At 49.6% G+C, this 11,822-nt stretch overlaps 1 protein-coding gene across 1 annotated transcript in view; it reads left to right on the top strand.

The window, feature by feature from the left end:
- Positions 1–11,822, top strand: part of HDAC4 (histone deacetylase 4) — a 151,677-nt gene that overhangs the window by 113,787 nt on the left and 26,068 nt on the right. The window contains exons 13-16 of the mRNA XM_031064399.1: positions 1–163; positions 2,295–2,481; positions 9,082–9,215; positions 10,473–10,593. The exon at positions 1–163 is cut by the window's left edge and continues 83 nt beyond it. Of these exons, the coding sequence (XP_030920259.1) occupies positions 1–163; positions 2,295–2,481; positions 9,082–9,215; positions 10,473–10,593 (605 nt within the window). The remainder of the gene's footprint in view (positions 164–2,294; positions 2,482–9,081; positions 9,216–10,472; positions 10,594–11,822) is intronic.

The raw sequence follows: 11,822 nt of genomic DNA, 5'->3' as shown, positions 1-11,822 counted from the left end.
CCCGTGCGGCGGGGGGCCCGGGGGCCACAAGGAGCCCCCAGCGCTGGCCAGCCTGGTGCAGGTCAAACAGGAGCCCATCGAGAGCGACGAGGAGGAGGCAGAGCCCCAGCAGGAGCTGGAGGCCGGCCAGAGGCAGGCGGAGCAGGAGCTGCTCTTCCGCCAGGTCTGGCGCTTGCGTGGCTGGGAGACGCGGGTTTGGGCTTGGAAGTCACCTTGCGCTGCTCTGAGGGGAAACAGCTCCTGAGGGCTGGCTGGTCACAGGAACCCGGTGTAAAATCAGCTGCTTCCTTCCCTGGAGTCACCTACCAGCGGGATTGGCTGGTTACAGGAACCCCATGTAAAATCAGCTGATTCCTTCTCTGGAGTCACCCACCAGCAGGGTTGGCTGGTTACAGGAACCCCATGTAAATTCAAGTGACTCCTTCCCTGGAGTCACCTACCAGGAGGGTTGGCTGGTTACAGGAACCCAACATAAATTCAGGTGATTCCTTCCCTGGAGTCGCCTACCAGCGGGATTGGCTGGTTACAGGAACCTGATGTAAAATCAGTTGATTCCTTCCCTGAGTCACCTACCAGGAGGATTGGCTGGTTACAGGAACCCCATACAGGTGATTCCTTCCCTGGAGTCACCTACCAGGAGAATTGGCTGGTTACAGGAACCCCATGTAAAATTACAGGTGATTCTGTCTCTGGAGTCACCTGCCAGGAACCCCATGTAAATTCAGCTGATTCCTTCCCTGGAGTCACCTACCAGGAGTAGGTGGTTACAGGAACCCGGTGTAAAATCAGGTGATTCCTTCCCTGGAGTCACCTGCCAGCTGGCAAACCCCAGGGAGGAGAGTGTGGATCACCTGCACAAAACACAGTCACTGTGTTTACTGAGCCACTGAAACACTTCCATGGCTGTTTCTTTGGGAAGATAAAGTGTATCCTAACATTTTTGAGCACTAGCCACCACCAGCAGGAGACTGTATTTTGGTTTAGTGATTTAAAACTAATTTCTCCAGAGAAAGACTGTGGTGGTGTTCACAGGGGTCCCAGGAAGAGGGAAGAGATGAGAATGTTGACTCCGTGTTTCAGAAGGCTGATTTATTATTTTATGATATATATTACATTAAAACTATACTAAAGGAATAGAAGAAAGGATTTCATCTGAAGGCTAGCTAAGAATAGAAAAAGAATGATAACAAAGGCTTGTGGCTGACCAGAGAGTCTGAGCCAGCTGGACTGTGATTAGCCATTAATTAAAAACAACCACATGAGACCAATCACAGATGCACCTGTTGCATTCCACAGCAGCAGATAACCATTATTTACATTTTGTTCCTGAGGCCTCTCGGCTTCTCAGGAGGAAAAATCCTAAGGAAAGGATTTTTCATAAAACATGTCTGTGACAAAAGACTGCACCTAAGGGAACAGGGGACAAGTGGAGGGTGTTCCTGCTTCAGAATTAGAGATCCTGGAGCCTCCAGCCAGACTCACTTTTGAGGGAAAACACCCGAGGGTTGTGGATTGCAGGTGATAAATCCAATAACAAGGGAGCACAGTGTAGTGGAGCTGGTCCATTTCCTCCAGGAATGTCATTGGCATGTTGCTCAGGAGCTACATTTGCCCAGGAAAGCTGTGGCCACCTCATCCCTGGAAGTGTCCAAGGCCAGGCTGGATGTGGCTTGGAGCAACCTGGGATAGGGGAAGGAGTCCCTGCCCATGGCAGAGATGAGCTTTTAAGGCCCAAACCATCCTGGGATTTTCTAATTCTGAGTTGGTGATGATGGACCATTATCAGTGATACCATTCCTGTGAAGGTGAAGCCTCTCCATCTTAATCCTGAATCCACAGTCACACCTTAGAAGTCTTTAAAATAGCATCTCCTTTGCAACTGTTTTGCCTCAGAGCAGGAGGGAATTCGTAGAGGGAATGGGATGGAACAGCCATCCCTTCTGCCCAGGAGCCTGTCCAGCTGATGGTGTGGCTGCAGAGAGAAGCAGCTCAGTTCAGAGCTCCCTGTCCAGCCTGGGATCAGGTTGAGTGGGACTGGTTCTATGGCCTGGACTGTTTCACTATTAAATGTCCCAGAGCAGTGGGGTGGGAGCACAGAGGGAGGAAGAGGAGGGAGCTGTGCGGGAGGATGGAGCTGCTCCTGGCAGTGACCCTGCCAGTGTGCACCAGCTCAGACTGGGGCTCCGTGTGTTGTGCTTGTCTGAAATGTCACATCTTCCTGTCCAAGCCTGAGAGCCTTCACAAACCCTTTTGGGAAGGCCCTTTCAGCAGCTGCCTGCTTCTCTGACCCACAGCAAGCCCTGCTCCTGGAGCAGCAGCGGATTCACCAGCTGAGGAACTACCAGGCGTCGCTGGAGGCGGCCGGCATGCCCGTGTCCTTCGGGGGACACCGGCCCCTGTCCCGGGCACAGTCCTCCCCTGCCTCAGCCACCTTCCCCATGTCCGTGCAGGAGCCTCCCACTAAGCCAAGGTTCACAACAGGTGAGCTTTTTGGGGGCTCTGGGCTGGGGTGGGGGGGCTCTGCTCACTGGTTTGTTTTGCACGGAGCAGTTCTGTGAGGGCACGGAAAAGAGGGAATGGCTTTAGGCTGGGAGTTGTGGTAGATGGGATATTGGAAGGAAATCTTCCCTGTGAGCGTGGTAAGGTTGCCCAGAGCAGCTGTGGCAGCCCCATCCCTGGAAGTGTCCCAGGTTGGACAGTCCTTGGAGCCCCCTGGGACAGTGGAAGGTGTCCCTGCTCTACCCTCGAGGTGAGCTTTAAGGTCCCTTCCAACCCAAACCACTCCATGGAGATGATTCTGTGATTTTCTTCCCCGTCCCTGCAAATCCATAAGCGTGGGCTCTGTATCTCATCCCCGTTTGGGTACTCCATAGCATCCTGCCTTCCTCAAGGAGCTCACTGAGTCATCCCTCTTGTCCTGCTTGGCCCTTCCTCTGAGCTAAAATACCCTGCACACACAGACACACAGCAAAAATACCCTGCACACACACACACAGAGAGCAAAAATACCCTGCACACACACACACAGAGCAAAAATACCCTGCACACACACACACACAGAGCAAAATTACCCTGCACACACACAGAGCAAAAATACCCTGCACACACACACACAGAGCAAAAATACCCTGCACACACACACACACAGAGCAAAAATACCCTGCACACACAGAGAGCAAAAATACCCTGCACACACACACACAGCAGCAGCACAGCCCTGGAGCTGTGTCTCAGGCACACAGAGCCAGTCCCAAGCTGGGACAGAGCTGATTTAGAGGCGAGGCAGGGAGAGCCAGTGCTCCTCAAGGACAGAGTGCCAAATGCAATGCTGCCTCTGTTTCCTTCACCTTCTCCAGTCCCTCCATAATCTTGTGCCATCCCTGATCTACTCAGCCTCCCCTCCTCCTGTCACACAGGAGGCTGTGCCTGTAGGTGAGCTGGTGATTTCAACTTGTCTTGGGGAGACAGAGAAACCAAAGGGTGTTTGCTTACATGTGGAGGGAAGTGGTGAGTGCAATCGTGTGTTTGTCTGGAAAGCACAAGTGCAAAATAGGTGTTGATCCCCATCCCTTGGAAGTGTTCACAGCCAGGATGGAGCAGCCAAGGTGTCCCTGCCCATGGCAGGGGTGGAACAAGATGGGCTCTAAGGTCCCTCCCAGCCCAAACCACCCTGGGATTCTGGGATCTCCCCACCAAGATTTAAAGCAAAAAAAACCTTAATTGTTCTTCCTGTATCCTGACAGCCAACTTTTCTACTCCAGAATCCTTTCTGCTTCCTCAGTGCCCTTAGCAACAGCTGCAAGTTGATTTTCCATGCCACTGCTCAAGCCCTGTGCTGGGTGATGAGGACTGATTTCTTCTTCCCCAAATGTCAGGCTCTGACTTTGTGAATGAACAGTTTGCAACGTGATGTGTTCCCTGGGAAAAGGAAAAGGAAGGGGGGAGAATCCACAACGCCCAAATAAGAGCGACTCGTGATGTTATTTCCCTTTCACTTCTGCTTTTATTCCATTTTTAACCTACACTTCTTGCATCACTCGGCTCAGTGCTGTGAATCGGGTTTATTTTCAGGCCCTGGTGGTGTAGTAATAGTGGCATGTTCAGTGTTCCTCAGCTCCTGGCTGCAGGCAGGGTGGGAAGCATGTGCTGGCAGCTCTGGAAAAACCCAGGGAATGGCTCAAGTTTTGCAAATCAACCCTTTAAAGTCCCAATTTGCTGTTAACGTTTAACCCAGCATTTCAGCAGAACTGCTGTTGGTTCTGGCCAGATTAAAAGATTTTGGCTTTTGCCAAAGGTGCAAGGAAAAGTCCCCTGGCTCAGGTCAGAGCAGATGAAACTTGAGCTTTAAATACACTTAACCCCAAACCTTGGGGCTTTCTTTAAAAACAAGGAAGCCTGGTCCTGCTTGAAGGGATTATTCATTCCTTCTCTTGCTTTCCTCCTCCTCCTCTGTCGGTATTGAAGCTGCCCAATCAATCACATGCAAGACTCTGAGCACAGAAATAAATAACATTTCCTAGCAGAGGATCTGTGTTTGACTCAGATCTGTGCCTCTGAATTTCATTCAAAATTGCAGACAGCAGTAAGAGTGCAGATTTGAGAGCTGTGCTGCTTGGAAAAGATGCTGTTGCAGTATCAGAGTTTATTTTCCTTGGAGGCAGAGTTTGAAAACTAAAAAAAGTGGCTTAAAATAAGGAGTGGAATATCACACTGCTTTTATCCAGCACTGCACAGGGTGATGAGGTGCAACACGCTTCAGGTAGTTCACCTGTAAAATACCATTTCCACAACATTTATCCACATTAAGATTCCAGAGACTTTACTTTTCTTTTTCCTTCAATCTCTGCATTTATGCTGGGTGAATGGAGAAGGAAAAACACAATCAAATCAGGCATTCACTGGCACTAATTAAGGTGCAAAGCATAAAGGTAAGGCCTCTGTACTAGTCCTAAAACTAATCCTAGGTCTGGTTTAATTAACCTGCACTGTCTGCATAGGAGAAGCAGGGGACAAAAGCCCACTGCCACGGGCATGGGAGCGGGAGAAAGGGGAGAGGAAAGGCACTTCAGCTGCTGAGCATGTGTGAGTTAAATTGCCTCATGTTCTGTTGGAGTTGTCCACGGTGGCGTGTCGGAGATTGTGTTTCTGGAGGTGGATGCTAAAGCTTAATCACCGGGATTGAGCCATTCTGTGCAAGGCAGGAAATTAAAGTCTTGGGTGTTTTTCAAAAGCAAGCAGCCCCAAAGTGCATCAGGCTTCTTTTTCCTGAGCAAAATCCATCTGGCTGATAAGTGCTTTGGAGACTGATCCTGAGGCAGAGGAATGAGGGTTGGAATTGGTGTGAGGGTTTGGTGAGAGGGCTGCAGGAAGCAAACTTCATTGCGTGGCCCTAATGAAGCCAACCGCGATCGCTCTGGATGGGAACGCGGCCCTTGAGAGAGCAGCCATTGTCCAACAGACAAAGGAATTGTTCCTCCTTTTCATGTTTGGTATATTATACAGAAATAATACAGAGAGCTGGTGCTCTCCCTGCACTGAGTTAGCTGCAGACAGCTGGAAGTTCTGGGGTTGATGTGTATTTGATTTTCCTGTCTCTGTCGGTGACCAGCACCTGAGACTTCAAAGGTCTGGGGCAAAGAGCCGCATCCTGCAGCTCTCAAACATGATGTCCATTACTCCACATCAAAGGGAGAGCTGTGCCCTTCCTGGATCCTTGCAGCCATCAGTTTGATGTCCTGAAGCATGACATTTAATTTGCCTTCCTCCCAGAAAGCAGGTCCTTGAACTCGCCCTCTCTAGCTCCAGCAGCCCCTGTGACTTTAATGAACACTCGTGCCTGCCCTGTTCTATGCACTTGAATAAGGATCCTCAGGTTAGGCCATTAATTTGCATAGCTCCAATTATCCAGTCTCTGATCTCCTGCAAAAATGGCTCCACAAATTATTCTGATGTTCTGCATTAAAGGGTTTTTCCTTTCTGATGAAGGCATTTATTCTCTCCTGTGCAGAGCAATATAATTATCTGAACCTCAGATCATATGTTTGTTCTGCCAAGAAAAGCCAGTTGGTTTTGCTTTAGTGCTGACCTTTAAAAATTATTGTTCTTATGTCTGAAAAGAGTCTTGCTTCCAGCACCACTTCAATTAACTTGTAACAGCCAGTGTAGTTTTGTATTTTGAGCTTAAATTGCCGAGCTTCCCTTTGTGTGTGTGTGGGTGTGTGTGTGTGTGTGTGTGTGTGTGCAGCTGAGTGTCCCCAGCCACAGGAAGGAACTGGGAACAGCTCCCTTTACAACTGGGCTGGTTTCTAGGAAAGACAAATGATGAGTGATTGATGCTGCTGTTATCAGTGAAGCCCTGGGAAAGGAGAACCATTGATGAACCAAGGTCTGTGAGCACCAGGTTTGGGTGGGATGGATTCCTTGAGTGGTTTGGTTTGCAAGGGACCTTGAAGATGATCCAGTTCCATGGGCAGGGACACCTCCCAGTGTCCCAGGCTGCTCCAAGCCCTGTCCAGCCTGACCTTGGACACTTCAGGGATGGGACAGCCAGGGCCTCACCACCCTCACAGGGAAGCATTTCTCCCATGAATCCAATCTGAATTTCTTTTTGTTTAAGACCTTGCACTAGCTCAGTTAAACTCAGACTAGGGTGAAAGCTTTTCCTCAGGTGAATTCCGAGCTTGGCTTGGCCCAGCAGCTCCTGGTGCTGTTTGATGCTGTGAATCAAACACAGGAGACCTTGAGAGAGCTTTGCAGCACAACCTCCTCCAGGTGAACTTGGGCTGACCCGAGGGCAGCCAATTACCAGGGCTCTGTTCTCTCGCTGGAACCCATCCTGGTTTGGCTTTTGGGGGGTGTTTTTTCCCTCTGCACTCACCTACAGCAGAGTGAGGAGCTGCCAGACACCTCCCCTGAGGCTGCAGAGCTGCAGGAGCCGGAGCAGGGAGCCAAGATTCCCGGTGGCACAGCGTGCCCACACCCAGCCAGGAGGTGGGACTGCAGCTGCAGCCAGGCCTGGGAGCCTGCAGGAGCACAGCTCCAGCTCCAGCTGCTCTCAGGGTTCCCTGGGAGCTCCCAGGTTGTCTGTGTGTCCCTGCTGGAGCTGGGAGCACGGATGCAGCTGTGGGTGTGCTCACCTGGGATTCCCCCACATGCTCTCAGCTGGGCTGCACATCCTTGGACATCAGGGGCTGGGGCTGCCTCCTGCCACTGCTGCCTTCAGGGGCTCTGGATTCTCATCTAGACCTTTGCATTCCATAGAAATCATGGAAAACCTTGGGCTGGAAAGGACCTGAAAGGTTATCTGGTTTTAAGTCTCTGCCATGGGCAGGGACACCTTCCACTAGCCCAGGCTGCTCCAGCCTGGACTTGGGCACTGCCAGGGATCCTGGGGCAGCCACAGCTGCTCTAAAACCTGTGTCAGCATCTCCCAGGGAACAATTCCTAATTCCCAATATCCCATCCATCCCTGCCCTCTGGCAGTGGGAGCCATTCCCTGTGTCCTGTCCCTCCATGCCTTGTCCCCAGTCCCTCTCCAGCTCTCCTGGAGCCCCTTTAGGTGCTCTGAGCTCTCCCTGGAGCCTTCTTCTCTCCAGGTGAGCACCTCCAGCCCTCTCAGCAGAGGGGCTCCAGCCCTTGGACCAACTCATACAGATACTTCCTGCAAGAAACCCTTTTCTTGGGGAAAAAACCCAAACCAACCACTTTTATTCTGTTTTCTGGAGCTTCCACCGGAAGGAAAGATGGATTTCAACATTTCACTTCACGTCTTTTGCTCGAGAGAAATGATTAAATGACTCTTGTCACTGGGGAGGACCTGCTGTTGGCTATGGAATCCCAACTGCCCCTCCAGAACCGTACCCAGGCAGCTCTGGGGTGTGAATGAGAGCCTCCTGTGCTGCTGTCATGCTGTGAATCCCTGGGAATGCAGGGGGATTGAGCTGCCCCAGCCCCCCTCTTTGGGCTGAACACCTCCCTGCAGTTATCCCCGGACAAGACAGGCAATGTTTGTACTGATTCTGTGTGTGCAAATGGGGTGACACACATGCATTTGGGAAATTATGGGTAGAAAGAGGTTTATTAACCTGCAGGGGAAAGACCTTAGCTCGTGAGAGCCTAATCCCTGGCCTATTGGAAGTGGTGAATTTGTGACAGTGTTCACAGGGGTCTTAGGAGGAGGGAAGAGATGAGGATCTGACTCCATGCTTCAGAAGGCTGATTTGTTATTTTATGATATATATTATATTAAAACTGTACTAAAAGAATAGAAGAGAGGATTTCATCAGAAGGCCAGCTAAGAATAGAAAAAGGAAGAAACAATGATAACAAAGGTTTGTGTCTCTGACTCTCTGTCTGAGCCAGCTCACTGTGATTGGCCATTAATTAGAAACAACCACATGAGACCAATCACAGACCCACCTGTTGCATTCCACAGCAGCAGATAACCATTGTTTACATTTTGTTCCCGAGGCCTCTCAGCTTCTCAGGAGGAAAAATCCTAAGGAAAGGATTTTTCATAAAAGATGTCTGTGACAGTGAATTTACCAAAAAAGTTACCATCAAGGCATGGTGGGCGAGGTGATAGGAAACCCCCTGGCTGATGAAGAAGTTCAGAAAGCTGCATTGTTGCCAAAAATCTCTAAGATGCTCCCTTTGCTCCCAGTAACTGCAGCACTGCCAGGGAAAATGTCTTTCCCACCAGAGGAACCCGCCCAGGTGGGCGCTAATGGCTGCAAGGAGCAAATAGGGCACGAGCTGCGTGTGAAACACAGCCAGGAACTGCTTGGTCCTTCTGGGTTTGATCCCAAGCCCTGGAGGTGTTTTGGCAGCCAGGGGAAAAGCCCCAGATCCCATTCCTGTGGGTGTCACCTCCCACTGGCATTGCATTTCACATCTTGGTGCTGATTTTGCTTCTCCTGTCCCTTGAGGATTTCCATGGGAAGGGGTGGGTTTTGAGTTCTCTGACACAGTTCTGGCCTAGAACCGTTGACTCCACAGCAAAATATCCTTTTTTTCTCCCTCAAACTGGCAAATTTTTGGTGTTTTTTTAACCCAAGAGCAATTCTGTCCCCTGTGCTGCAGGCCTTGTGTACGACACCTTGATGCTGAAGCACCAGTGCACCTGTGGAAACACCAACAGCCACCCTGAGCACGCAGGCAGGATCCAGAGCATCTGGTCCAGGCTCCAGGAGACGGGGCTGAGGGGCAAGTGTGAGGTAAGGGAAACACCAGAACAGGCCACATGGCTGGTTTTATTAGTGTTATTAATATTATTACAACATTATTATTATTACTATTATATTGCTGTTATGCCAAAGAAAAGAGCAAGATATGATGTAACCCTCTCATTTGTTATCCCTCCCAATTATTCCAGCAAAAGCAACAGCTTTTCTGTGCTTTAATAACTTTTATTTGGTACTCTTTAATAAGTAATGGTCAGGCTATGCTGTAGAAAGAGTGGGGGTAGGAGGAAGGCACTGAGCACCATTCCATCACAAGAGGTTAAATTAGATTTATTTGATGTATTTTAAGAGCAGGCAAATGGAGAGAAAAGCTTAGGTATTAAACAGAAAGAATGAAGATTAATAATACAAATTAACGAGTGGTTATTAGTTACAGCTAACAGCAGTGGTGATAAATGGGGGTATAAGTGTGTTCATTAATTCTTTGAGCACCTGAGAGGGCTGAATCCCAGAGCATAAATATTCCAGCAATGTCAGGATGGGGCTGGGAATGTTCCCAAGCCATCAGATAAGACATCCACGTGGTGGCAGCATTGCCATTGCCTAAATTTCCCTGTCCTGCCCTCCTTTATCCCTTTCAAACCTGTCTGTGGATACCCATTTAATCGAGTGTTGGGATTATTTGGGACCAAAAGAACCTCATTGCTAATTGCCTGGCCTCCTCAATGGGTGTGAGAGATGTTCTCCAATGTACAAGTTTGTGACTGTAAGATCCCGGGCAATATTACTGTCCTTAATTTCCTGTTTATTTCCTTACAGAAGATTTATTTTCCTTAATTTCTGTGCTTACCTTGGCACTTTTGGTTGCTCTCAGGATGGGAGCTGTTGTTGATCTTCACCTGCTTTCCAGCTGTGTTTCCCTCCTGACCACTGGTGGCTGTCAGCCCCAGCAGACTCTTATAGGAAATTTCTGCCTTCATTCCCTGCTGGCTTTCTTCAGGCTCTGCCCTGCCATTTCAAGGATGCACTCCCTTGTCTCTGGTCACCTTTCCTTCACCCCCAGCACCTCCTGTCTCAAAGTTCCCTTCTTTACCTTGCCTGGATCCGAAGATGGCTTTCCGTGTCGAGCAGATAAATGTTGCGAGTAAGGGATTAACCCCAGACCTGAATTTCTCCACCTCAGGACCCATTTTAGCGTTTTGCTGTCTGGCTTGATGGCTTGCTAAGGGGACAGACAAGAGAGCCAAGCCCTCAGCAGTGATTTCAGCAGCCTTTTCCCTCCCCTTGCAGTGCATCCGTGGCAGGAAGGCGACGCTGGAGGAGCTGCAGACGGTTCACTCGGAGGCGCACACGCTGCTCTACGGCACAAACCCTCTCAACAGGCAGAAACTGGACAGCAAGAAGCTCCTAGGTACCATTCCCTGGGGGGACACCCCCCTTCCTGACCCCTGGGTGAAGTGCTGGGCTCCATCCTTAGCACTGTGCACCTCCAAGAGGATTGTTCCCAGCTCCATGCACGGGATCCATCTCCCTCTCTTCAGGCAGACCCCTAAACCCTTAGAGAGCTTAAACCTCCTTTCTTTGATGTCTTCAGAACATAAATGGATGTTTTCCTGAGGAACAAAGATAGTTCAGGCAGTTTGTTTCATCCTTGGGCTATCCACAGATAGTTATGCATGGCTAGGGAAGGAGCTGGAGCACACTCCCCAGAATTTGGATCTGCAGCCCCCAGCCAGCTGCACAGGCATCAACAAACCCCTGGCAGCTTTGGACAGTCAGCAAAAGAGATGCAGGGGCCTCTACATTTGTTTAATGTGGAGTGGGGTTGTTTATCCCTTTCACTGGAGACCAAATCTTCCCGAAACAAGGCCGTGTCTGTTGTAAAATACAGACAAAAATACCAAAAAAATGATATTTTCCCAGCAGAAATTCTAAGGGATGCATGTTCAGATAACCAACCCTCCAAAGCAACCAAACAACATGGATTTTAGCACCTCTGTGGAGTCATCATCACCTCCCTTTACTTCCTGCCTTTTTGCAGCAGCAGGCTGGAGGGACAATTTAGGAAGTTGCCACGTGGGGATCTGAGGAAAAAAAAAAAAAAAAAAAGAAAAAAAAAGCCAAACCAAAAACCGGTTCTGGAACGTTGAGATGTTGAGAAAGTTTATTTTGGGATTAGCCTGACTTTGGACGATGTAAAAAGAGGTTTAACTCAGTGGCCTTTGTGATGTAGTGGTCTCAGCAAAGGAGCTGGAAAGATTTTGCTCAGCGTGTCCATGAGCTCCCAGAGAGGGAAGCCATTAGGCAGTGGTTAAACACACAATTAGCACGGTATTTATAGCTCACTTCCCACCTCTTTAGGGCCAGAGAACCCAAAAGCAGACACCTCCAGCTGAGTGATAGCTCCATTCGGATGTAAACTTTCAGGAATTTATGATGTCATATGCTCGGGAGTGGAAAAGCCACAGCCCGAAGGAGCTTTGGTAAATCTTCCCTGGGATAGCTGAGAAAATTCTCTTGGGATACTTTCCCACTCCCTCCTTGGCTGTGGGCAGGATCTGCCTCAGCAGTGCCACAGATGCCTTTGGAGATGGAGTTTATTTGGATTGCATTTTTGGGGGGACCCCCCAAAAACTGCTG

Source organism: Geospiza fortis, unplaced genomic scaffold (assembly GCF_000277835.1).
Source record: "Geospiza fortis unplaced genomic scaffold, GeoFor_1.0 scaffold46, whole genome shotgun sequence".
Classification (NCBI taxonomy): domain Eukaryota; kingdom Metazoa; phylum Chordata; class Aves; order Passeriformes; family Thraupidae; genus Geospiza; species Geospiza fortis.
Note: the sequence above shows the minus strand (reverse complement) of the source record. Positions and strands in the feature narration are given on the sequence as shown.